This window comes from Amaranthus tricolor, chromosome 6, assembly GCF_026212465.1.
Source record: "Amaranthus tricolor cultivar Red isolate AtriRed21 chromosome 6, ASM2621246v1, whole genome shotgun sequence".
Taxonomy (NCBI): domain Eukaryota; kingdom Viridiplantae; phylum Streptophyta; class Magnoliopsida; order Caryophyllales; family Amaranthaceae; genus Amaranthus; species Amaranthus tricolor.
Genome location: NC_080052.1, coordinates 23,197,963 through 23,225,283, shown reverse-complemented (window position 1 = coordinate 23,225,283; position 27,321 = coordinate 23,197,963). Strand labels below are relative to the sequence as shown.

Below are 27,321 nucleotides of genomic sequence, written 5' to 3'. Positions count from 1 at the left end.
ATCATTTTACATTATTTTTATGTTTGAAAATAAATCATATATCCACATTTTCAGCAATCACCAATTAAATCTATGTGATAAAGAAGACTTTGCTTATCATCAATTTGCAAATGAATCTAAGATACGTTACACACCAAATTATGTACAACTACATAGATAGCTTACAAAATATTAATTAAGGCTATTTAACTCATAATATAATTAATTACATAGTTTTTAATAAGTAATAAATATATAAATAAATAAACATATACAACCGATAACTCCTTCAATTTTCCATAATAATGTCTTCTAAACCTGAAAATTATTCAAAAAATATATTAATTGAGTTATTAAAAAGTATCTAACATTAACAAAAGGAATTACATAGCAACAAATAAGTGTAAGCATACGTCGTATAGTTTTAATTCATAGCATGTCTACAAAATCCAACCTTAGCATATATTATTTTCAAATCTTCTTTTCATTTACTTTTTTCACATATTTAAATGCAGATTTTAAAATCAAATAATTTTAATTGTGAGTTTTTTAAAATTTTAAAAAGTTAATATTTAGAGGGTAGATATTGAGACGAATCTAACAAGCCCGCATGAATATGGTTTTTCTTATAGATCAATGAAAAATCGTAGTCAAAGTTTGACACTAAAATTCGTAAATTCTATTTTAGAAGAACATATGAAAACGAAGGAAGTAATAGTATTTAGGCTTTGATTATGCTTTATGATATTAAATTATAATTAGTCATTTTAAAACTATAAATGATCACTCTAAAATTATTAATGATTTGTTTTCAGATTATAAGTCATCATTAAGTTATAAGTGATATACCCTTTATTTTTTTTAAAAAATTAATATTAATAATTTAACCTTTCACCCATCCGCTGTAAATAATCTCAACTTTAAATTATTTTTAATAAATCAAACTTTGTCCTTAGTTAGCTATCAGCATACTAATAGAATATGCTGATAACAAACTAATTGCAAAGATTAAATTACTATAAAATAAAATATTATGTTGATAGCAAACTAAGAGCAAATGTTAGATTATTAAAAAATAATCTAAAAGTGATATTATTCACAACGGTTGATAGAAGGTTGAATTATTTGTATAAAATTTTTCCTTTTTTCTACTTTTTTCAATCAGTATCATGATACATAATCTAAAAACCATAGCATATGTGGTTTAGTAAATAATTTTTTCCCACAAGTAAAATGTATATGGGGTCATTTCAATAAAGATGATCTAACTCTATCTATTACACCATCTTATTTGACAATATGTGTTCATGAAAAAGTCATACAAAAATCAAATTTTATAAATATAAATAAATAAATTAGACAAATAAATAGAATTTTTTTTAAAAAAAAAGTAAAAATATATAGAGATACCTTCACGTGAGCAAGATAGGCGAAGTTCAAGGGTTGAACACACCAACATCATAAACCGGAGTAAAATCCGGTCTAAATAAACCGTAATTGCGCTCGCTGGTACTGGACTTGAGATTCTCATTAAAAAGGGCAAATATGTAAGTTTCTAAAGTGCGATTCGGCATCAATGGCGTACCATTCCCAGAACTCACATGCTTAATCAAATTTGAGTTATACGACACCGCATTTTCCAATGTTGCAAACGGTTCACTCGGGTCACCTAACGAAGGCCAACCGGTTTCACCCACGTTTATTTCCACGTCATCATAACCCAACCGCTTCATCGAGGAGTAAACCGCATCCATTAAGTAATCAAACATGTTGTAGTACCTTAGAAGTGAAAGGGGAGACATGAAATAAGCAAAACAAAAACATATGCTTCATTTGCTACAGTTAGTCGATCACTGTACCAATTATTGTTCATCAATTAATCTCATTTATCATATAATTTTTTATATATAATGTAAAATATAGTTTAAACAAGTTCATCTTGTATGAGATCGTGTCACGGTGAGATAACCTTAGAATAAGAAGCTCAGAATTTAAAAATTTCTATTATGGGACTATTTAAACCCAAATATGAGACATGTCTCACGATAATACCGTCGTTAGTATACAAAAATTTATGAATCCAATATTGATCACTTTGGCTTTGCTGTGCATAGTTATTAGCGAACTAAATAAATGTAATTATAAGTTGGTATAGTCATATAGTTATGTAATTATAGTTAGATATTTCAGAATTTCACTGTTTAATCAGGTGTGTAAATTATGTTAAGTAAAAATATATCTCAATAGCTACATAATTCGACTAAAAATTTTATTATGAAATAATGCACGCGTAAATGTTATTTGTTTAAGTTAAATATTCAAACTGTGACGTCAAATACGCCCTTGACTTAATTGTTTAAAGCATTTATTTAAAATTAATTATTTTAAAAAGACATCAATAGTCAATTGGACAAAAGATTCTATTTTAAATGTTACTCTTTTACTTAAACATATTCTTCTTATCGGTTATTCTTTATAAAATGTTATGATCTAAAAATTATTTACACACAAATAATAAATTTATCATCAAAAAATATTTTTAAGAGAAAATCAAACAAAACTTATTGAATTCAAAATTAAGTTATAATAATAATATGAAACAAAAAAATGAATCTAGTCTCAATTGATCTTTAAAAAAATTAAGTTCGTTTCTCAACTACTTCTACCTTCCTTACCCACATAATTAAAAAAGAGATTAACTTAATTAATAACTGTGATATGTAAATCACCATAAAAAAAACAAAAATTTTACTTTTAGTAAAGTAAATAAAACAAAAAAAAGTAAATTAAAATCACAAAACTTCCGTCTATTAACTTCTATTAGGGAAATCATCATTATTTGCTAAGACCTCAGTATAAACAGCTAGTCTCTTGAGAGACATATCTCAAGCCCAACACATTAAAGATTAATGTCTATTTACCGTATATATTCTTAATGCTTACTTATATTATTCTTAATGCTTACTTATCGTATTCTTAATGCATATTTTTAATATCTTAAATATCTTTTTACATTATTCTTAATGCCTACTTACAATCAAAATTTAAAAAGAATAAGTAAAATAATATTAAAAAGTCAAAAAATAAGTAACTTTTAAACTTTATTTCCAAAATAAGCACTTTTTGCTCAGTTCAAAGGTTTGGCACTGTTCGCTGTTAATAACAACAAACAAAAAGGTTTCGTCAAAAAAAAATAAAGATCTTTGTTCGCTATTACTAACAGCGAATAAAGAATTTGACCAGTTAATAACAACGAATAATTACTTGATGCTAATTTAGGAATAAAGAGAACCGATCAAAAATGGTCAAAGTCTTTGTTCGCTATTATTAACAGCGAACAGTGCCAAACCTCAGAACTGGGCAAAAAGTGCTTACTTTGAGAATAAAGTTAAAAAAATTACTTATTTTTTTGACTTTTTTATATTATTTTACTTATTCTTTTCAAATTTTCCTCATATTCTAATAAATATATAATGAGTTGGCCCAATTAAAGATAGTCTCTTAAAGAGAACGTCTTTCACTAGGGGTGTTCATTAGCGGGTATCCGAAAAGCCGGGTACCCAGTTAATCGGGTACTTTTTTTAACGACCTGTGTTCCGGCCCAATTAATCCGAGTACCCGGATAAGTCGGGTCGGAACACCGGTACACGGTTAAATTTTCGGTATATTGGGCTGAGTTTATTTGTGACTATGTAGGATTTAAAACCAAAAGAATTAACAACAAAAAAACTAAATAACAAAAACACTAAACAAAACGAGACCAATTAAAACTAAGAAAAAAAAAAAACTAAGCAACAAATAGACTGAAATAACAAACGAAATCAGGTGGAAAAATTAAACATTCAAATGATAATCACACAAAAAAAATCAAGAACAAAGCTGAAAAAAATAACAACAAATTTTGATTAATAAACATAAAAAAACTAAGAACAAAAAAGAAAAACAATGAAGAAATCAACAATCTAAACTTAGAAGAAAAAATAAGAAAAAAAATGAAGAAGAAAAGTAGATATATCAGAAAAAATAAATACCATCTGTTTTAATGACGACTAAGATGAGACTAAAAATTGAAAGAGAAGCAAAGTTAAACGATGGAGGAGAAACAAAGTTTAAAATGAAAAAGAAGAAACAGGAGGAATTTGGCTAAAACAAACACGAAAGTGAAATGCTCAAAAATAGAAAATGAAGTCAGTATGACTAAGGGAACCGCCGTTAACTTGCAAACCCTAAAAAACATAAGTGTTTTAGTTTTTAAGCGGGTCAACGGGTACCCACTAAAATTTAATTGCGGCCCGTGACTCGATTCGGTTAAGGCAGTTCGAGTACCCGTCTAGTGGCTTGCAATTCTTTTAGAAATCGACCCGCCATTTATGTTATGGGTTAGCGAGTCAAGCCGGATCGGACGAATCGAACTTTTTTAAAAAGACCTATCTTTTACGAGAATTTGTAAAATATAAATTACCACGAATAAAAAAATTGAAAAACAAACGTGCAAGCATTTCCATATGAAAAAGGTTGTACAGGGCTAAGTGGAGTACCTTAACCCCGTTGACTTATCCAATAAGCCATCATTTTCCTTGAATGTCGCAAAATTTACATTGTTAGGATCAAACCCAAAGTAAGGGTACGGATTAACCATGAATGGAGATTTTGTTTTACGATGGAATTCCAATAATGGGATAAAAAACACCTTTTCATAACCCATTTTAAAACGCGCAAAACTAGGATACTTTGACCTTTCCAATATAGCTAAAGAGTGTGGGGTTGTAACCTTAATTTTAGTTAAATTCTTAGATAAAAGTGCTTGATAAATTGAATTCATAGCTTTAATGGTGTTGTTCATTAGGGTTTGATCACCAGAAAATTGAACCTCATTACCCATGATGATATAACGTATAATTGTTTTAGGGTAGTAAGGGATGATATTTGTAGCAATCCATGATTGAGCTAATGAAGGATTGGTGAGTTGAGGGATGTTGGCGTTAGGGATGGTGATGGTTAGGGAGATATTGGTGTTGGCAAATCCTTGGAGGATTTGAGGATCAAAGTCAAAGATTTTTACATGTTTGAGGGTGGTTTTGGATGTGAGGAAGTTTGCTACTTTGGAAGGTTGTGGGAGGTTGTTGGCGACACGGCCGTAGTTGATACCCATGATGGCGGAGGAGGTGGTGGTGGAGAGGAGGAGGTAGAGTATGGGGAGGATGATATGTTTCATCATTATTTTGGGTTGGTAGAGAATTAGAGATGGAGGTTTGTAAAGTTGGAAAGTTTTAACACCAAAATGGAGTTGACATGGGTGTTATGTTCTTTGGTTTTTGGTGTAACTTGTACCCCACGTCTTAAGAATGGGTCAATTAGATTAGCAATTTAGTTGAAGTATCAAGTATGTGTTAAGTCTTGTCTTTGTCTTTGTTTTGGAGTTACTTCTTTCTATTACCAATTGATTTTAAGATGAAATCTCATTAAATTTGTATATAGTCAATTCTTTTTTTGTATAGATCGCATTGTTTACAAGTCCAATAATAAATTTATCTTTTTTGCATTTTAGCACACATGTGAAAAAGCTGGTAATTTTGGAAATTTTCAAAATATTGACAAGTTAAATTAGTCGGTGTCTATGAGATAGCTTAAATTTGTCTATGTACCAACTCTTCTAAATTTTACCTAGCTTGATTACTCGGATCTTTAATTATCAATCCTAAGATGGGAGCTCGGGATGAAACTTGTCTAAGTACCAACTCTGTTGAATTTTACCTAGCTTGAAATTAAGGTAAACTCTAAATTACCGTCAAGATGGAAATGAGGCCAAAGTTGTCTAACTGTCAACTCCTTCAAGCTTCACCTTAAGTAAAACCCTCATCAATTATCTCTAAGATGACAATTCGGGGAGAAATTCTTCTTGGTATCAATTCTTCCAACCTTTCATATCTAGTGCTTCTTCCAGAAGCATATGTACTTCCCTTTGTAGCTGAAAAATGGTTTTGCAGCAACAGGTATGAGCTTGACAAGCCACCCTAGAGGCCAAGATACAACTGCAATGCTGACACAAGCGCCCCATTGTCCCCAGTTTAAACTCTCTGTATTGGCAAATTTCTTGAGAATAATGGTTATCCCAATGATGGCTAGGAATAGCTTGTTCTTATATATCCCCTCGAAAATGTTCTTCTTTTCGAGCTTCCTTGCGTTGAATTCATTGAATACCTGACACAATACAAAGGTGTTGAATAATAACATATCTTTCACTTTGCTTTCTACACCAAATATCGCTTCTCACTTGAACTGTAAAGTTACAAGGACGGCTATCTGGTATAGGGCTTGAGCCATCAAGTTCCTCCACATGATATTGGTAATAAGTGGCTCGGTTCTTCCAACAGGCTTGTTTTTCATTAATTCTTTTGTGGGTTTCTCTGTTGCAAGAGCCAGGGCGCCTAAGGTGTCCATGATCAAGTTAACCCATAAGAGTTGAACTGCTGTTAATGGCACCTCACCTGCTGAAACTGCTGCGACAAAGTTGATTGTGAGAGCTGCAACATTTACTGTTAGCTGAAACTGGATGAATTTTTGGTTGTTGTTATAGACAAATCTACCCCAATTTAAAATGGTTTCCACTGAAGCGAAATTATCATCTAGGATGACAAATATCTGAGCTCTCTTTAGTGACTTCAGTCCCTTGTATTCCCATAGAAAGCCCTATATCTGCTTCTTTGAGTGCTGGTGCATCGCTTGTGCCATCACCGGTTACTGCAACAACATGACCTTTTTGTTTGAGACATTGTACCACGAGGAGCTTATCGAAAGGAGAAGATCTAGCCATGACACGTAATTTATCTATTTTTTCCATCCTTTCTTCCTCAGTGTAATTCCGAAATACATGACCTTCAACAACATCATTGATGTTGTCACCTGGTTGAGGGATCCCACATTCAACGGCTATGGCTTGTGCTGTGAAAAGATTGTCCCCTGTGATCATCTTGATGTTAACTCCAGCATTTTGGCAATCTTGAATAGCTTTCTTTACCCCAAGCCGGCATGGATCTTTGAGACCCACAATTGCGAGCAAAGCAACACCATCATCAGTGAGTTTTTCATTGACTATTTCTTCACCCTCTTCTAGGAATACTTGTTTGTACGCAAACGCAATACATCTTAGGCTGCTTGCTGCCATGCTTTGAATTATTTGCTCGAATGTCTTCTTTGCATCTCTATCGATTGGAAGCAAATTTCCTGATACATCATAGTAACTTGAGCAATTTTCTGCACCTTTCCAGTGTACATAACCTTTATGATCTTCCTTTTTCTTTATCAATACGCCACTTCTTTTCTTCTGTGAATTGAACGCTTCCACATGAAGGATTGCATAATCCTGACTCAACTTTTGCATATCCATATTGAGCTCCAATACTGCCCAAGAGAGAAGAGCCTTCTCTGTTGGGCTGCCTGAAAACTCAGACAGAGCTCAAAAGACCTTTATAGACACTGACAGTTTACGAACCATAGCTTGATCATCCACCATTCTTACGCGAGTGTGAGAGTGCCAGTCAATGGCAATCCCTCTGGAATTGCAACCACAACTATAGTAACAGCAGCAACAACAATTTTGACAGACAGAGTTTAGTACATCATTTACACTTGTTCTGCTTCCGTTAAATTCTCTTGTACCATTATCATCTTTCGTATGCCCAGTGAAGTACCGAACCAACAAAGAACAAAGAAAGCGATGGCCAAACCAAGCTTACCTATGTCAGAAGTTAGCTTGTTTAGCCGAGATTGTAATGGTGTTTCCTCATTTGTGTTGCGGCTGACAGAGCTCATCATTTTACCCCATGTTGTGTTCATCTAGCCTGATGTAACAACCATCTTGCCATACCCGTCAGCAACTTTTGTACCTGAGTCAAGAATGGGTGTTGTACTCGATCAATGTTGATGTACTCGGTTTCTCCGGTCATGCTAGACTCGTCAATTTGTAACGAATGACCGTCGATAAACAAGCCATCAGCAGGTATCTGATCTCCAATTTTCAAGCACACAACATCAACAACGATCTCAAAAATCGAAATTTGTTGCCTTCACCCACTTCTTATAACATCTACTTCGATGTTATTGCTTTTTTTAGATAACTTCTCAAACTGCTTACTTTGTCTAAAGTTACTAAAAGATGAAACACTAATGACAAGAAAAACAGCAAGAAAAATGCTACCTCCATCATACCATCCTTGTTTAAGGCCTTTCTCCTTGATCCCAAACCCAAGAGAATGAGCAGCACAAAACATAAGAATAAGTATTGTGAAATCCTTAAAAGCTTCCCAAACAAAGTGTAATAGCCCATGAGAAGGCGGTTTTTGTACCAAATAATTAGGGCTGGCAAAAGCTGACCCGACCTGTCAACCTGATCTGAAACCGACCCGAAATTAGCGGGTTTGGGTTTAGATTTTTGACCCAATTAATTAAATGGGTCAACCCGACCTGATCTGTTTATTAAATGGGTTAGGTTCAGGTTGAATTTTTTAACCCGAAAAAAACCTGTTTAACCCATTTATTAAATGGGTCATTCAGGTCAGGTCGACCCATATTAACCCACTTGGGAGTTGGGCCTGCGATATTAACCCATTCTTTTTCGCTCTGTTCCATTCAAATTCATAAACCCTAAAATTATTTCGTGGTTTTGCTTCGCCTTCCTCAGTTCCTCATTCATTCCGGCGCCTTCCTCATTCCTCTTCTCTCAGTTCTCTGTGCAAGTGTGCGTCTTCCTCATTCCTCGTCTCTCCGTTCTCTGTGCGCCTTCCTCATTCCTCTTCTCTCAGTTCTCTGTGCGCCTTCCTCATTCCTCTTCTCTCAGTTCTTTGTGCGCCTTCCACTTCGTCTTCGAGTGCTTCGAGTCTTCGACCTTCAGGCCTTCCTCTTCTCTGTTCGATTTTTTTGATTTTTTTTTGTTCGATTTTTTCTGATTTTAATGTTCATTGCTGTTAGTCCTGATACTGTTATTTTCATTGTCGATTTTTTCGATTTTGTTTGTGTTCCATTCTACCAAATCCTGTTACTGCTATGTATATTGAGTTCTTTGTGTATTTTCCTTTGGAGTTTGCTTTTGTATTTCCATTTTGTTGTTCTTGGGAGTAATCATGTCAATTGATGTTGTTAAATTGATGATGAATCTGATGATGAATCAATTGATGATGAATCTGAAATTGGGTTAAGTGATGATCCATGAAGATATCATTGCACAATGAGTCTTATTTGAGTAAAAATGTGAATAGAATATTTGGGTCAAATAGGTCAAATGGGTCAAATGACCTGAAATATATGGGTTTAATGACCTGGAAAAAAAAAAGCAGGTTAAATGGGTCATTAGCAGGTTGACCCGACCTGCCACAGATCAGGTCGGGGTTTCAATTTTTGACCCATTTAATTAAATGGGTCAGGTTCAGGTCAAGGGTCTATTGACCCATTTATATATGACCCGAACCTGAAAATGACCCAACCCGACCTGTTTGACACCCCTACAAATAATTCATGTCGGGTAGCAAGGTCCGTATCATCACCAACAATACCATTATCGAGATTTGTTTGGAGAGTAAACGATAGCACGTGTAACCCACCAACATGTTGGAGTTGTTCAAGGCCTTTATGTTTTGTAAGATTTGTGAGAGATTTATGATCAATGTTTGAGAAAGAGGGGTGATTGTATAAATTAAGGTTAAGAATAGTGTAAGAAGAAGAGTGTTTGTGTTAAAGTGAAAGTGAAAGAAACGCTCTTGAATAGTAGATGGTAGAAAAGGCACGTTGCCACCTTTGGATGGGTTTGCTTAGTTTTTTAGGTACATGTAACAATAATTCAATGGAAATCAAGTTTATGCTCGTCGTATACTGAGGGCTAAATGAGAATTGAATATAAAAATTTTGACCGATAAAAATGATACTTGCTCTAACTAACTGATTGAGACTAGACCTGATTCTCAAGGTATAAAAATTAGAAGGAGAAGAATTGTTTTGTGAATTGTGATATTAATGATGATAATGTAGTTGAAATTTTGATATGAATGGTGATGAATTGAATAAGTTTCCATAATATATAGTGAAATATATAATTATTGATCAGTAATTACACGAAGTAATGGTGTGACTTGTGAGTACTCTCAGTATTTGCTGCGCAATTCTGGGTTAACCTGGTTTATTTACCGTGTGCTGCTCTGTTAATCTGTATAAATGTGTGTTTTGGTCCTTTTGGAGATTATATTTGGCTCTTCGTTGTTTTTGAAGGGAATTGGGGACTTTATGAATTAGATCACCAAAACATGCTAAACACGAATTGGGTATTACCTTTTATATTTTTCTATTTATTTATCATAAAATATTGGGACAGATGGTATCATATTGAGACTGTCCATATGGGTCGGCCCAAAGCCAAAAATTAAAAAATAAAAAATGGTCGATTTTTCAGAAATTAAAGAATAAAAATTCAATTTTGATCTTAGTTTTTTTACCTTAAAAGTATCAATTTAAACTAAAAGTAAACCTAAAATAGATTGATTAAAATAAAACATTTCAATTTTGACCTAAAAGTGATCTTTTTGACGTTAAACTGATCAAATTTTACCTTAATATGATTCTTTTATCACAATTTCAGAACGGACTTAATTAAATGGCATTATTCTATGAATGAAATTTCAAACAACAAATGAATAATTAGTAACACTCTCAATAATAGTATTAAAATATTGTACAGTATAAGTACTCTTATTCGATGCAACATGATGGTTTTAATGGAAGTATGGAACGTAAGAGTACTTGTATTCTTTAATCATCGATCAATAATAGTGGTACTGCTCCTCCCCTAACAATTTGAATTCATAATGCATTTGGAAATAAAGTTGTTGGTATAGTGTTTGCTTACCCTGAATGTGAAAGCAGAGCAAGTGTCGATCTCGAGTTATGTATGCCATTTGATTTAATAAATACTCTTGGAAATGATCAAGAGTTTCATGACTGTTTTGTTATAAAAAAGTTAATTTTGATCTAAAATGATCAATTCAGACCTTAAAATGATCAATTATGATCAGTTATAACTTATAAAAAAATCAATTTTGAACCTAAAGATATCAATTATGATTGTTTATTTATTTGGGATTGAGAATGTAAGAGTAAGTTGGGGATCCCTACGGTTATGGACATACGGGAAAAGAGAATTTATATTTTTATAGCCGGTGAAAATCGAGTAAGTTACAAATCTTTGATTCTCAAGCAATAAATTTTTTTTACCCAAATTCTTGTGAAAGATAATTTTTAATTGAGCCGGCCCATAAAGAAAAATATAGAGTAAGTTACTCGGAGGGTATATATTAAGAATATTGTAAGTAGACATCTAAGATATTATAAATATTGCAAACTTATTCGGTGGACATTAAAGATATTATAAATATACATTAAGAATGATGTGAATAGATATTAAGGAGGGGTGTTAGAGTTAAATTTATGAACACATGATTTTTTTTATGTAACAATTAAATTATTGATTTTTTTTAATTATTTATTGAATAATTAATTTTTCATTAAATTAAATATTTAAAATTCCAGGTTAGGTATATAGTCCTTCAAAAAAAAGGTTAGATCTAGTATCAAGTCCTTTTTTAATAACTCGTTTTTTCGTTTTTGACTTGATTTTCGAATCTAGTATCCATGACTTGAACAACTTCATGTGAGGAGAAAGAAAAACCATTTCCTTCCTCTTATAGGCATTCGAACATATTATGGCAATTTACTATATTTTTATTTTTTTCTTGCTTAGTTTTCTTTAACCTTGAATTAAAAGCACCTAGAACATTAAAGGACTTTAAAGAAATGTTATCTCCTTAGTTACAGGTTCTACATTTGTGATATCCACTTTGCACTCTATCATATGTGCCTTGGCTTTGTAGTCTTCCTTTTTTGTTGTTTTCGAGTTAGTGTCCTTGATTCGTTTTTTATTTTCCAACCACCATTCGGGATATCCAATAATTTTGAAGCATCCCTCTGTGTGTTTGGATCCACCACAGTGAGAGCACTTTAAGTGGCTCTTATCTTCCTTTTAAAATTACTGTTTTCTAGCTTCCTTTTTGATATTAAGCCTGACCCGATTTTGGTTAATGTCGTGCTTGGTGTGGATGTACCACTCATGATATTTCTTCGAATAATCTCCCTTCTAATTTGTGCATAAGCCGCCTCTATAGATGGTAAAGGGTCTTGATTAAGAATGTCTCATTTTTCTTTGTCAAGATTCTCATTATTACAAGCCAAGAATTGATATAAACGGTTTTGTAGCACCAATACATTATATGTAGTTATATCCTTATCACAGGTCATTGGATTTGGGATCCTTCTATCTATCTCCTTCCAGATCGATATCATTTTTCCATAAAAAAACTTCGATGGAATCTTTTCCTTGTTTCATACTATTAGCTTTGACTGTTAAATCAAAAATCTGAAGACCATCTCTTCCACTGCTATATAAGGCCTCTATGCCTTTCCATAAATCTGTAGTTGCTGTATAATCCAGAAATTGGTTTACGAGATCTGAATGAAAATTTTCTATAATCCAAGAAAATACCAAAGAACCTCTTTGTATCCACTGGATCAATCACGAAAGGAAGACCGGCAGTGATATGACAGAACCATCCTCTTTCATTAATGTACAAATACATCAATTTTGACCATTTCATACAATTTTGGTTGTTAAGTTTTTCAATAAGTATCATGTTTTGACATGAGGACTCGTTGAAATTTTGATTTGGTTTATTTAATCGTTGTAAGATGTAACAATTGATCCATTGAATTCGATTGATGGTTTTCTTGATTGTCTCCAGAACTATTTTCTGCACTCATCCATAGGTATGTGATTAGTAAAAAAACTCTAAAATTTAACTGTTATTTTCTACAAATTCAACATTCGTGTGTGTGTGTGTGTCTATATATATATATATATATATATATATATATATATATATATATATATATATATATATATATATATATATATATAGGATCAAATAATGAAGATTTTAAAATAAGAATGATTTTTGTTTGATTTTGTTTTGTTACTATATAACAAAAAAAGATACTTTGTTATAAAGTAAGAACATTCTAAAAATTTTCATCATAGTTACTTTTATGTATAATATAGTTACTTTTACAATTATGTGTTTTTGGCTCTATCGTTACCATAAATTTTTTTATTTTAGTGAAATCAAGGGTGTATAGTCCCTTCTCGACCCGGGGAACTCATTTGGCCGCGTTCTCCTCTGTGGCTATGAGTTGTCGTTGTCCTTCCCTCCTCAAACCCTGCTCATAGTTTTTTCTATGTGAGGGATATACCGGGTTGGATGATGTTGATGATGACGAACGGTGTATAGTCCTTCTTACCCTTCTCATTTTCAACACCCTTCTCATTTTCAACACCCTTCTCATTTTTTGATGATGTTACCTTTTTTACAGAAAATGTGTTACTTTTGCATAAAAACTGTGTTACTTTTGTTTTTAAAAAAACATGGTATTTTTATCAAAAAATAGTAACTGTCAGAAAAAAAATACAAATCCAAAGTAACACGTTTTTCTGAAAAAAATAACATCTTTTTATGGTTCTCACGGTTCTCATATAAGGATGGTTTTCACTTAAACTTCTCTCTCTTTCTCTCTCTTTCTCTCTCTCTCCTCTCTCTCTATATATAATTAGAATATGACCACATATCAAAAAAAATTAGAATATGACAAAGAATTTAGACTATTTATTCATAAAAGGAGAAAAGTAAATGTATCATGAAGAATTAGAGTCACATTTGATTTGAAAATCTACAAATTTTACTTAATTACTTTCAAAATGACCAAAACACAGCCACTGGCCCACGGGTACCCATTTCAGCAACAGTGTGATAATCGAGATACCCATTTCAGCAACGGTGTGATAATAGAGATGTAATTAGTCCGTTTTATTACACTTGATGCATTTAAATTTATGCAATTTAATGTGCTATTTTAATTATTTATACTATATTATATTATACACATTTAAAAATTATAAATAATTAATTTTAGAAATAATTACCTCATATAATCCAAACTTTTATTGATTTTCCAATAATAATTTCTAATATTGATTAATCATAAATAATCTCAACTATTGTATATATTTACCGATAGTGCACTAAGGTAACTTGTAACCTTTTATGTAAGTAATTCACCCAAAATTCCATTTTAGCCCCTAACCCTCCTTCACTCTCTTCACACCATCCACCATAAGTCCATAACTTGTAACCTAGGTTTAATTAACAATGAAAATATCTAAAAACAAAAACAAATAAATAACTGTAAAAAGACCAATATTAAGAGTAATCTAGTAATAATAGTAGTAAGCAAAAATACAGAAATTGACAAATACAAAAGACAAATAGATAGAAAGAAGCCAAAGATTTAAGTTACAAGATTCAAGTGGTGGCAGCAACAGCAATGGGAGTATTATTATTCCTGTAACGAAGCAAAGATTCCAAACGCTGTAACTTCAACTGCTGCTTAAATTTATTTATAAAATCATCTGCCTTTGCATCTACTTCTATCTCTTCATCCTTACCTTTCGACGACGCCGTTTTCTCTTTACTTATTTTCTTCACCGATTTCACTTTGTTATTATTATTGTTATTATTGTTAATATTATTGTGGTTGTTGTTTTTCTTTTTCTTACTAACCTCCAACACCTGCTCTACCTGTTGAGGCTGATCTTTTTCTTCAACAACTTTCTCTCTCCTCACATGATCATCACGTGCCTCAACCTCTTCCTTCTCGTTTTCCTTCTTACTCTCGCCTTCAACCTGCGGCTGTTGAGGAGCGCGGCCGAAATTAAACGACGTCACTCGGTAAAGCAACGACGGCGCACGTGTGACTGTAACAGCCGGATCTTGAACACCGGAGTAAAAATTATTAGAGAAATTAAAGGACGGCACACGCGTGAAGAGTGAAGGCGGACGTAAGAGCTGAGGAGCGGCGGCGACGACGTCGTTTTGGTGGTTCAAATCATGATTATTATTATTATTATTGCTGTTGTTCTTCGTAGCGAGAAAAATGGTAGCAAGGATGATATTGAGGAGAACAAAGAGAGAAGTAGGAGTCAACCATGTTGCTATAACTTGAGCTTCCACCATTGTTAATTTTTGCAGAAACTAAAGGGAGGGGAGGAGTGAGGATAGGGTGTATAAAGGCAGTGAGGTAATGTGAAGGTGATGTATATATAAGTGGTTATTTTTTTTAGTGATGTTATACGAAGTAGATGTGTGAATGTTATGTGAGTGCCTGAGTGGTACTGGTAGCTGAAAACTGGAGTTTTGTCGTTATTGGATTCTCTTCTCTTTTTATCTTTTGTTTTAAGTCCATCTTATAAATTTATCTATTTTTTAATTTTCATAGATTTGTCACAATTATTATTTTAAAGATATTTATATATATATTTAACTTATTTTTTTATTTTATTTATATATGTGTCTCAGTGTCTCACTATAATATGTTCCAGCCTATTCACCACAAGTGTTTATTTACTTTCTGGACAGTATTTATATACTACTTTTAATTTGTATTTTATTATTAACCTATAAGTTAAAACATAGTCAAACGAGATTTTATTTGATTCATCTCAATGCAAAGATTATTAACATTAATTTTTTATAATTTTTAATTATGCACAATTAGAAATATTAATGATTGAAATTTGAATGACTGCACTGGTTAGAATGTATAAAGTAAATAGAACAATTGTAGTGAATAGGAGAGAGTAATATTTATTTCAGGCTTTTGTTTTCTTTTTATTTTTTCATTGATAGGATGAAAATTTAAGACATGTTAGTAAATTCAAAACTAATTATTATAATAATATTATCATAATATGATAATATATTAAAATAAATAATTTATTACAACATTATTAAATAATAATAACTTAAAAATAAATTAAATAAACAAAAGGAATTTCAAAATTAAAAAAAAATAAAAAATAAAAAATTATGAGTCGCAAAAAAGTGCGACTGAACCTAGGTGGAGCCGCACAAAAAGTGCGACTGAACCTAGGAGTCGCACAAAAAGTGCGACTGTTCCTAGGTTCAGTCGCACTTTTTGTGCGACTCGTCCTAGGTTCAGTCGCACTTTTTGTACAACTCGTAATTTATTTATTTATTTATTTTAATTTTGAATTACATTAAAATAGAAATTATCTCGAGTTTTTGTTAACGACTCCTTCTAGGTTCAGTCACACTTTAGCTCCGATTAATTTTATGTGTAGATTTTGTGTTTTTTGAAGTGATAAAAGTGTTATTGAGTAAGTTTGAAGTGTTTTATAGAAATTTTAAAATTTTTACGTCTAAAGGCATTTTCGTTATTTTATAAAATTGATTTAAAATAGTGGTGACGATAAAATGGAGAGGGTGGCGAAAAATAAGAATAGGGTATTTATAAGCAAAGGACGGTGAATTTAATTTGCCTTGTGGTGTGTACTACTTAGTCACATGTCTGCAAAATCGATTCAAATCCGATATACTCATAAATTTAAGTCTTGGTTTTTTTAATTTCTTGTTTACCTACAATTAGGTAGTGATTTTAAAATAATTTAGAATCAACAACTCTTTATAATGGTTTTAAAATAGAATGGTTGACTATTTTTGTGGTTTTATTAGTTTTATTTTTATCAGATTTTTATTATCCTATGCAGTTTTAAAAAATATCACGGCTTAAAGAGGATTTGGTCAAATTTTGCATTATATTGAACAATGATTTCAATGTTGCAAATACACATTAATTTAGAAGAATAATATTGATTTGTTATAAGAGAATACCAGCATTAACTTTTTGCTTTTGTAATTTTTCTAGTGGATATTGTTCTTAATTTAATGATGTCAAACTAAATCAATGTAGGGATGTGTAATTGTTTAAATACAAATAAATTAAATATTATAATAGATATAAACTAATGATAACAACGTGATTGTCATGAATTTTAAAAGTGAAGATATTTAAAAATTTACGGTAAATAGGAAATTAAATTAGGTAAATATATTCATTGCAATATAATTATTTGATCATCATGCCTTTTTTAAATACATACTATAGCATTTTTATATATTTTTTTTACATGTAATAAAAAACAAATCTAAATTATTGAATTAGCTTCTTATAAACATAGCTAACTAGATGTTTGATTTTTTTATTTTATTTTAATTGATAGAAAATGAGAGAGTTTAAACATAATTTGCCATATAAAAAAATTTAGGAAATCTCATAAATTCAATTGGCAAAACTCCGAACGAATGTCACTTGGAATTTTCCAATCTTTTTAATAGATAGTATGATTTCACATTAAAATAATACTCTCTCCTATTCACCAGGAGTGTCTTTTTGCTTTTTGGACACTATTCATCTCTTACTCTTAATTTGTATCTTATTATTAATCTATAACTTGAAACATAGTTAAGTGGGATCTTGTTTGATTCGTTTCAATGCAAGGATTATTTATATTAATTTTTATAATTTATAATTATATATTATTAAAGATATTAAAAATTAAATAAATGCATTGAATAGAATGTATAAAATAAATAAAAGACGTATGATGAATAGGAGAGAGTATTTACCAATCATAATATCCTCTCTATACTTTCTATTTACACCCCTAATTTTACCCTTTAAAATAGGGAATTATTATTTGTCGCCACCTTTTTCATTTTATCGCCACCCCCCCCTTCTAACAAAATTACCATATTACCCCTAGATTAAAAAAATTACAAAAATGCCACTTAAGTTAAAAAATGTTTAAGAAATGTAAATGGCACTTAATAACATTGTTATCGCTTAATGACATTATTATCGGAATTATATATATATTGAATTTTCAGAGGCTTTATGGTAGTATATTCGAATTCAAACACGATACCTTCTCTCTAAAAACTCTCTAAAAACAATACGTAAAGTTAAACAAGCTAGAACTCTAGATCGAACATCAATGGCATACCAAGACGTGCATGATAACGATCCGGTAAGTAATTAATCGGTTCGATTTTTGCAAAAAAAAAAAAAAAAAAAAAATAGGAACGTAGTCGCACAAACCAGTCGCACAAAACGTGCGACTGGTTCGTGCGACGCTTCATAATTTTTTTTTTTTTTTTTTGTATTTGAATAAAAAAATAAATAAATAGAAGTCGCACAAAACGTTTTGTGCGACTTCTATTTATTTTTTTTTTTAACTTCGAATTATAAAATTTATTTTGTTTAATTAAATTATTTTATTTAATCTATTGTTGTGCTATAATAATGGTATTTTATTATAATTATTTTGTAGAAATAATTATTTTTTAAGTTATTATTATTTTGATATATTATGATAATGTTATTATAATTATTATTTGCAGGACTTTGAAAATTTAGGAGATAATATAGATTATTCTGATAGATTTGTTACCGATAGAGAATTTGATTCTGTAGATGATTTACATACTTGGGCTAATGAGATAGCACTAACAATTGGATTTCAATTTACACGTGCTTCATATAAAAAAAAAGAAGGGCGTTCTAGAGTGAGTCTGTACTTAAGATGTCACCGTTACGATAAAAGAAGTGTTGATTTGCATAACTTAGACAATACTCCCCGACCAGGTTCCAAAAGTAGGGGTTGTGGGTGTAAATTTATGATTTTAGGAACTAGTCGTAACCCAAAGGAAAGACCTTGGACGGTTAGAGTGTTTCCTGGTGAAAAAGGAATACATAACCATCCGTTCTTCATGTACATAGATGGTCAAATAAGAGTAAATAGGATGACTGTGGATATCAGGCAGCACATACGAGATCTAAGTGCAACTGGCATGCAACCAGCATTTATAATGTCTTCAATTAGAAGAAATTTTCCTCGTTTTTATGCTAGTATGAATCAAATTTACAATGAGAGACAGTCAATGAGGAGAGAAGAGATGGATGGTAGGACTCCTCTTCAACACTGTCTGTATATGGCCACGGAGCATAATTATGTAGTTTGGAGGGACTTGGATAGTGAGGATCAGTTGACTAGATTATTGATTGCGAATCCAACTTCTATCCAGATGCTACGTTCGTGGCCCCATGTTGTGTTGATAGACACAACGTACAAAACGAATAAGCAAAAGTGGCCCCTTTGCGAAATCATTGGAATGACGCCAACGAATCATAATTTCTTGGTTGCATTATGTTTGATGCGAGATGAGGCGGCTGTGTCTTATTCTTGGGTGTTGGAGAGGTTGAGGGATATTTACGGGACAGTGCAGACGCCGGATGTAATCGTAACGGATCGGGATGAGGGTTTGTCTGCAGCTATTCATGCTGTCTTTCCAGGTAAACATGTTTTAATTATTAATTATCGTCGATCTATGTATTATATATTTCTGAATTAATTTTAAATTTATGTTTAATGCAGATGTACGACATCTATTATGCGTATGGCATATTGGCAATGACGTGGAGAACATGGTCGATAAATTGTGTGGCGGCAAGAAAAATCAACAGGGCCAGTTATTCAGGCAAACAAAATGGAACCCCTTGGTTAACAGTATGACGATCGCCGATTTTGAAAACAGATGGGAAGGGATTGTGTCTACTTGGTCGACTAGGAACCGGAGAGTCGTGCAATATTTGGCAGGAACATGGATTCCTCACAAAGAGAAATTTGTGCGTGCGTGGACGAATGATTGTTTGCACTTGGGTAACCAGACTACCAGTAGAGTTGAAAGTCAACACTCTTCCTTCAAGTACTACTTGGGTAGCGGTAATAGCTCATTCGATACGCTGTTTAAAAGGGCGCACGCACAAATTACGAATCAACAATCAAAAATAAGACAAGCTCTTGAGGAATCTAAGAATTCCATTTCAAGAACGTCGCGACTAAATTTTCTACGACCGTTGTATCGTCATGTTTCTATATTTGCCTTGGAACTATTGATGATGGAGCACAACCGGATGCTAACCCTGGGCAGTTGTCTTTTAGAAAAATGCGGTTGTGTCATTCAAAAAACCCACGGATTACCATGCGCGTGTTACTGTTACTTGTCTATCAGGTCTAATGGTGCTTTGTACTTGGACGATATACATCCGTTTTGGAAAACGTTAAAGTATTTAGATGCAGAAGAAGACGCGAACGAAGAAGTACGGCACGCAAACGCCGATGATAAAGAGTACTTTCAATCGTTGGTGGATGAAGTTTTAAAATCCGACCCCTCAGTACTACGACGCGTCTCTCAGGTACTTGAACATGAGCTGCACCCCGATGGTGACGACATACCTGAGCCCGAAGCAAGTCCACCGAGGAAAGGAAGACCAATGACAAGCAGAACCTTGAGGAGAAACAAAAGTGCGTTTGAGTACAGTAGATCGTCCTCAAGGGGTTGCGGATCAAGATCATCATCACGCGGGAGATCCAGTGGTAGATCAAGCAGCCGGTCGCATCAATCGTCAGTTGGAATTAACTTCAGTTTCAACTTATCAGGTACTCTTATTTCTTTTCATTTAATCTTATATGTTTTATATCAATATTGGCGTAATGATATATTGTTATTTATTCAGATGGTGCAGCAGGTCGTGATTTTTCACTTTTTCCGTGGCCAGATCACATTCCATTTATTCTTCCGCCATATCTGTTTGATTGGATTGATGTTATAGGTGACGGTAATTGTGGATTTAGAGCTATTGCCGCCACAGAGTTAGGGGGTGAGGAAGCATGGCCTCTGTTACGACGTGCAATGAGTTTGGAAATGGAAACGCATAGAGAACAATATGCACGCTTATATTTATCAGCAGATTCGGTGGAGGAAGCTATATTCAGAGTTGGTGCCCACAATAAAGGACCTGCTCCGTACGATCACTGGTTGGAAGCGACAACACTGTATTCTGCAGCAACATTTTTAAACATAGCAATTGCGTATTATGGCTCTGCGGATGGTCATCCAATGTACAATTGTTTAGTGCTTCCTTTAAGAAGAACAGGGGGAATGCATGGCGTAAATAAACTTATACATATTCTTTGGGTAAACGGGAATCATTATGTTCAGCTTTTAATGAACGATGATTCATCTCCACTGCCGCCAGTCCAACAAAATTGGAGAGCAGCTAACAATTCATGTGCAGATTTAGAAAGACAATATCGTAATAGGATATCACTTTGGAGTAGAATGTGCAACATACAACGACAACAGCATAATAACACCGCCGGAGACGCGGTGAATTTAGATTCTCCATAGTGTTTATATATAATTCAATTGTTCAAACGATTAAAAAGTTGTTCATACATAAAGATTAAATACAACAATTGTTCATGCATTACAAAACAGGTAAATGTCTATTAGGGGCTGCGCCCTCTACACTCTTGCCATTCGGAAAACAACTCTCTAAGATCCTCTAAATACATATCAGCAGCATCTCTTTCCCGAGGCGTCATTTGAGCAATAGTTGGCATCCTGAGCAATGGTGCAAGTCGAGTTGGAAATTCAGCAGCAAACTGTAAAACCAGACAATTGCAAAGTCAATACATGTTATGAAACATAAAAATAAAATACATAATTAGGAATACTAACATATTCGACTCTGTTATCAGCAGCACCAAACGCAGCAGCAGGTCTTTCACCTGGGATGAGAAAACAATGGGAAGACACTCTAAACCAGTCCACGTAATCCGGGGCAGCCTCTGATGGAACCGATGCGCGACGCTGTGCCTGCTCCACTACGCGGGCACAGTAAGGGAACCTACTCCACATCTCCGTAAACATACAGGAAGAAGCGAATGTAACTGAGTAGGAGCCCTGTGCTGGTCGCAGAGCTTGGGTAGGTCTCAGCGGAGCCGGGGGAATCTCCTGTGCAAAACCGAGCTGCCTCACTGTCCTCTCAAGCAAATAGACCTCCACGATATCGAAACAGGTGATACCACCGATATACGAGGTACGTGGGTGCTCGTTCAATAAAGACCTATCATAAGTCAAGTACGGAGTCCACTCCACCTGCTCACAATGAATATAATACATAATCAACATAACATCTCTGCCCTTGACAAGTTAAACAATTAAGTTTGAAGTCATGTACAAAACCTGTGCCTCTGTCATGGCATCCAGTATGCTCCTACAGTCTATCAGTCTGCTCAGCTCGCGGATTGGCTTCGGCGGGGACCACATCTCTGCCCTTGTCTTGTTCGGCATGTCAGCTTGACGCGGATGGGGGCGGAAGGCTGGGAAGTACTCGTAAATCCATGTCTGCAACAGTGTCAGGCAACCATCAATAGTCTTGCACCCAGTCCTTGTCGCCATACCCAGTTGGCGATACATGTGAGCAAGCGTCACTGCACCCCAAGCAATATCAGCCTCATCAGCGGTAACAGTAACAACAGGGTGAGGACGCATCCCGAATCTAGTCTTATCCACGAGCAACGTGGAACCTACTATAGCCATGTAGTAGGCGGTACGTTGAGTATCCATAGACTGAGAACGGTGGCATAGCTGCAACAGTGCACCAACATTAATGCTGCCGCTTGTGAAGTGCCCCTTCGCACGCAGCTCCGACAATGGCATACCAAAAAGGCCGGCCAGGCCAAGCTGCCATTCATTATCAGACGGTTGCACGGGAAGTGAACCGTCAATGCCAATTCCCAAGATGCGTTGCACGTCGTGCAACATTATGGTCATCTCCCCCCACGGCATGTGGAAGGTGTTGGTGTCAGGCTGCCACCTTTCCACAAATGCCGTAATGAGAGCACTGTCGATGTGCTGGTGCATTATATAGTATAGTATAGTATTTTATTATATAGTATAGAGTATAGAGTAGGATAAAAATAGGGGTAGGTAGAACTTTAAATAATTGTTTTATTACTAAAAACGGAAATGTAGCAAGTAATATGAAATTGCCAAAAATAGAAAATGTAGCAAGTATTATGGAACGGAGGAAGTATTGTATTATTAATAAGTATTAATTACCCACACAATCTACACACTACTTAACGTCGTCTAATGATAAAAAAGCATACTTAATATTCAACTTAACCGACCTTCCAAATAAATAATTCTAACTGTGGAGTTGAAACAAGGTTAAGACAATTAGATGATGGTATTATTTTATTAAAGTAGTGATAATTTAATAGAGGTGTTCGTTTGGATTATTGAGTTGGTTTAGGTCCTTTTAATTATATTTATGTCTGTCAATAGGGTATAATAAGCAAAGTCCCCGGGTCATTAATTAAAATTAAAAATAAAAAATGAATTTGTGTTCAATATTATTAATGTAAAATTGTGGAGATCATTAAATACCAAAACAAAAACACAAATTCTCCAATAGAACCGCTACACATGTGTAACCTTGGACCCGGTTCCTACTTCAAGCTTTATTTTTTCTCACAAAGGACTCAAATTATCTACTCTAAGATTTAAAAGGACTACTCTTTAGTTGTAAAATTATCTATTTCAAAGCTTAAAATGCCTAATACTCATTCTAATATTTAAAATTACAACTAAAAAAACTATTTTGAAAAAAAAATTAACTTTTTTTCATTAAATATTTTTATTGCAGACTAAGCTGAATGTCGCAAAAAATAGTGTAAAATTAATGAGGGTAATCTAGAACTTAAGTGTACATTTTATGATACGGGTAGTAATGATAACAATAATATTTTTAAAATATATACTTATTTTGTTACCATGATTTCGCACAATACTCCTAATACTTAAATTGTGAAAGTTTTGAAGTCATATACTTGGGGTGAAATTCATTTTGCATTAATTGTCATTATGGTCTATTCTACTCATTTTAAATTATTTATATTTTTGAATAATGTTACATTACTTACTTTTAATCGTATCCATTCATTTTCATCTCTTTTAATTTGATTCATGCAATTTATACTTTCTCTTCATTTATTACTACTTTGTTTGTTCTGAAATACCCGCTACATATCGTTTTTGACACTATTCATCGTTCAAGTTTATTTTATATATCGCGGCTATTGTGTAAGAAAAAATATAGTCAATTGACATCTTATTTTAATAGTCTCATCGCAAACTTTCATAATATTAACTTTTTATAATTTTTAGATGTGTATAATTCGATATATAATTGATTAAAATAACATATTAGATTGCGTAAAAAGTCAAATGTAGCAAGTATAGTGAAACAGAGTAAATAATACTCCCTCCAGTTCAATTTAGTTGTCCCATTTGTTCTGGACACAAATATTAGGAAAATAAAGGGATCACCTAAAATAGTAGACTCATGTGCAATATTAGGCGTTTTTAATATTAAGAAATGAAGAGGACCACCTAAAATACTAGATTCATACGCAATATCGGGTATTTTTAATATTAAGAAAATAAAGAGATCACTTATAAATATAGATCTTAAAATAATATAAGACAAATAAAATAAACTTGCTAATAAAAAATGGGACAAATAAAAAGAATTATTAAGAGTATTAACTTATTTTTAAAAATATCTTCTTAGCTCATGAGGTAATTCAAAGCAATGTAAACAATATGAAAAAACAAATAAATAAATTTGAGATTCGGTGAGAGTGACCAGAACCGCGTGTGAAAGCAAAGCTGTCATTCACATTTCAGCCTTATAAACTTTGTTGTCTCAACTCTCAAGTAGAGTCTGTTCACGCTGTCTACTCTAGAATAGTTTTTTTTTTTTTTTTTTTTTTTTTTTTTTTTTTTTTTTTTTTAAGATAAGAACAATCCAGATTTGATAATACAAATATGAGCCCTAAATGACATGTGCAATTTTACTTTATTTGGTTACTAATACATTGACGTACAAAGTTAGGAGTGAAGTAATGCAATACTCCCTTTGTGAATATGTCTTTGTCATATTTTACTTTGAACAAATAATCTAAAATAATTAAATTTTTTTATTGATTTTTCTATAATAATCTTAACTTTTGATTAAACATGAATAATTAAATTTTAAGGACACTTACCCAAAAATATTATCGCTTAAATGGTGATCGATTTTTGCAGTTTTATTGCTAAAAAAATAGAGTCAAAATTTTTTATAATTAAAAGTTAAAATCAAAAAATAAATGTACTTGATTATTCTTTTTAATTTATTTTAAAATGTTTCAATTTTTTTATAATTTAATTTTATATTTACTTTTTATTTTCTATGCAAAATGACTTGTATATATAAGAAGTTAATTACTTTAGTGCATTCTTAGTAAGCACTCATTATAATTGGGATTGTTAATGTTTAACCAAAAGTTGAGATTATTGCAAAAAAACCAATAAATTATTAAATTATTTTGGGTAATTTTCCATTTACTTTTTAATCTTTTTTTTATTTTACAATAATTTTTATTTATAGAAATGTCAATATCACTTTATTTTATTATCATCTACATATTTAACTCAGTAATATCTTTTGTTCCCAATTGTTAGCAATCATCTCCTATTATAAAGGAGTGCGACACATTACTTTAGATGAGAATTCTAATCCTAAGACATAAACACAAATAGTTTACAATCTACATTCTTCTTTCCCTCGTTCTCTAGTGTGATTTTTCATTGAACTTCATTGATTTTTATACTATTAATCAAATTAGCTACATTGAGAATATATAGTTATGTAGTTTAAATTAGGTAAACCTTGTAAACACATTTTTGTTATCGCACTTATTTTGTATATATTGTTTTTATTTTTAGTTCATTTTAATTTTTATAGCACAAGATTTGTGCACCATTGTTTTTGGGTGTATTTTGGGACAATATAAGATTGAATCTTTAAGCCTATTCTTGGTGAATTTTTAGGCCCTATTTTGAAAAGGTTTGCAAGTATAAAGTGTAGGAATGTTAATAGATGATCGAATGCAACAAGAGGGGGGGTGAATTGTTGTGTTGTTAGTTTAAGAATTTTTGCTCAACTTTTTGCGGAATTGTATCAAGTAAAGAACAAAACTTAAACTTGAAAACGAAAAGAGAAATAATAAAGGAGACAAGAATTTTACGTGGAAACCTTCTTGGCCTAATAAGAAGGAAAAACCACGACCCCCCCCCCCCCCCGGGATTTCAAAATTCTCACTATGTTAAGGCAATCAATTACAATTACACATAACAATAATTTGCTTCACTTGAAGCTTCTCAATTCTCTAAGTGCTTTACTCAAAGCTTCTCTACTTAGGCCTAATTCTCTCTTCTATTCTCTCCTTCTCTTTCTCTTCTTCACGATTCTCTCTTCTACTACCCTTAGACTTCCCACAAGTCTAATTACAACAATAACACTCAATTACCCTTTACAAGGCCAATTCATAAAGATCAAAATGAAATAGTTGCTTTAAGAGAAATATTATGAATTAATTGGCATTAAAAACTTAGAATATTTTTCTCAAATAAATCTCCCTTTTGATGGACACTCTTAATTCATACATGCATCTGAACCGTAAGTTCCCTCTTTTAAAAGAGGAACAGCAAGCAGTGCACTCAGCCCATGTTCTCCAGGAGCTGCACATATCCCACGTTCTCCATAACTAACTTACTCCCAAAGAAAACGGGAAGTTAGTTAATAGGTAAGAGTGGAATGTAACTGCTGTATGCACGGTTAAAACATCATGGGTCAAGGAGATCCTAAATTGTAGGAGTCCAATTCAAAGTAGAGAACAAATCTCTTGAATTCCGAGTTTATAGGAGATAAACAAGGAATTGATTTTCTCCATGTTTTTAGGCGAATTAAAATTATTTTGCCAATTAATAAATAAATTTAATTAAGCAACTAATTAAATTTTAACCTTTTACATTAACCAAAAACAGAAAACTTAATTTTCGTAATCTTCCAGTCAATGTCTTCTTCAGACCTGCATCGTAAGGAACAGCACACTGTCTCCATCTACAACCTTCGTCAGAACTTCAACTCCTAGGAACAGTAAACTGTTTTCCAGAGCCATTGCCCAACTTCTTGGATATTTGAGACATGTACAGCTTCCACGAATCAAGTCATAGGCTTCATCAACGATTCACATTAAATCGGATATGTACCTACAAAACAATCTCTAATAATATGTTTGTTTATTTAAAAGTAAAGTCATCATCAAAACCTTAAGAGGCCAACAAATTCCCCCTTTTTGATGATGACAAACTTTATAAACAAACTTAAGTGAAATAGAGTAAAACAAAATTCATAGAGCATACTAGAGATTAAAGTAACTCTAATTAACTTAGCAAATCAACTTGTTAGAATATAATTTACCAAGCATTCATAATCAAACAGTTTACTCTAAAATATCAAATATTTTTCAAAAAGTTTTCAAAATTAATTAACTTAAAACCTAAATGAAATAAACTAAGTTAAACGGAAATAGAT

General features: G+C 32.7%; 4 protein-coding genes across 4 annotated transcripts; 1 reads left to right on the top strand and 3 right to left on the bottom strand.

Annotated features, from left to right (window-relative positions):
• Positions 1–116: 116 nt before the first annotated feature.
• Positions 117–5,255, bottom strand: LOC130815113 (glucan endo-1,3-beta-glucosidase-like). Its single transcript, XM_057681470.1, has 3 exons — positions 4,518–5,255; positions 1,390–1,758; positions 117–297 (listed from the first exon to the last, which is right to left on the bottom strand). Exons 1-2 carry the CDS (start codon positions 5,195–5,197, stop codon positions 1,416–1,418), a joined length of 1,023 nt encoding a protein of 340 aa, XP_057537453.1. The 5' UTR covers positions 5,198–5,255; the 3' UTR covers positions 117–297; positions 1,390–1,415.
• Positions 5,256–5,907: 652 nt separating this feature from the next.
• On the bottom strand, positions 5,908–8,607 carry LOC130815688 (calcium-transporting ATPase 12, plasma membrane-type-like). Its single transcript, XM_057682175.1, is given in 8 exon segments — positions 5,908–6,615; positions 6,617–7,430; positions 7,461–7,497; positions 7,500–7,581; positions 7,583–7,683; positions 7,686–7,893; positions 7,896–8,337; positions 8,558–8,607. Coding segments are annotated over 8 exon segments (2,442 nt in total).
• Positions 8,608–14,327: 5,720 nt separating this feature from the next.
• Positions 14,328–15,404, bottom strand: LOC130815802 (pathogen-associated molecular patterns-induced protein A70-like). The gene has a single exon (XM_057682279.1). The coding sequence runs from the start codon at positions 15,138–15,140 to the stop codon at positions 14,430–14,432; it is 711 nt and encodes a 236-aa protein (XP_057538262.1). The 5' UTR covers positions 15,141–15,404; the 3' UTR covers positions 14,328–14,429.
• A 3,235-nt stretch (positions 15,405–18,639) lies between these two features.
• Positions 18,640–21,322, top strand: LOC130815853 (PKS-NRPS hybrid synthetase cheA-like). The gene is made up of 3 exons (XM_057682357.1): positions 18,640–19,338; positions 19,421–20,485; positions 20,563–21,322. Exons 1-3 carry the CDS (start codon positions 18,663–18,665, stop codon positions 21,234–21,236), a joined length of 2,415 nt encoding a protein of 804 aa, XP_057538340.1. The 5' UTR covers positions 18,640–18,662; the 3' UTR covers positions 21,237–21,322.
• Positions 21,323–27,321: the final 5,999 nt, after the last annotated feature.

What these genes read in the sequence shown, in the direction of transcription:
- LOC130815853 (XM_057682357.1), top strand. Translation starts at nt 18,663, where the DNA reads ATGATTTTAGGAACTAGTCGTAACCCAAAGGAAAGACCTTGGACGGTT. An exon ending in TATTCATGCTGTCTTTCCAG is followed by an intron (nt 19,339 to 19,420) that starts GTAAACATGTTT and finishes TGTTTAATGCAG; the next exon opens with ATGTACGACATCTATTATGC. An exon ending in CTTCAGTTTCAACTTATCAG is followed by an intron (nt 20,486 to 20,562) that starts GTACTCTTATTT and finishes TTATTTATTCAG; the next exon opens with ATGGTGCAGCAGGTCGTGAT.
- LOC130815802 (XM_057682279.1), bottom strand. Translation starts at nt 15,140, where the DNA reads ATGGTGGAAGCTCAAGTTATAGCAACATGGTTGACTCCTACTTCTCTC.
- LOC130815113 (XM_057681470.1), bottom strand. Translation starts at nt 5,197, where the DNA reads ATGATGAAACATATCATCCTCCCCATACTCTACCTCCTCCTCTCCACC. An exon ending in GATAAGTCAACGGGGTTAAG is followed by an intron (nt 1,759 to 4,517) that starts GTACTCCACTTA and finishes TTCACTTCTAAG; the next exon opens with GTACTACAACATGTTTGATT.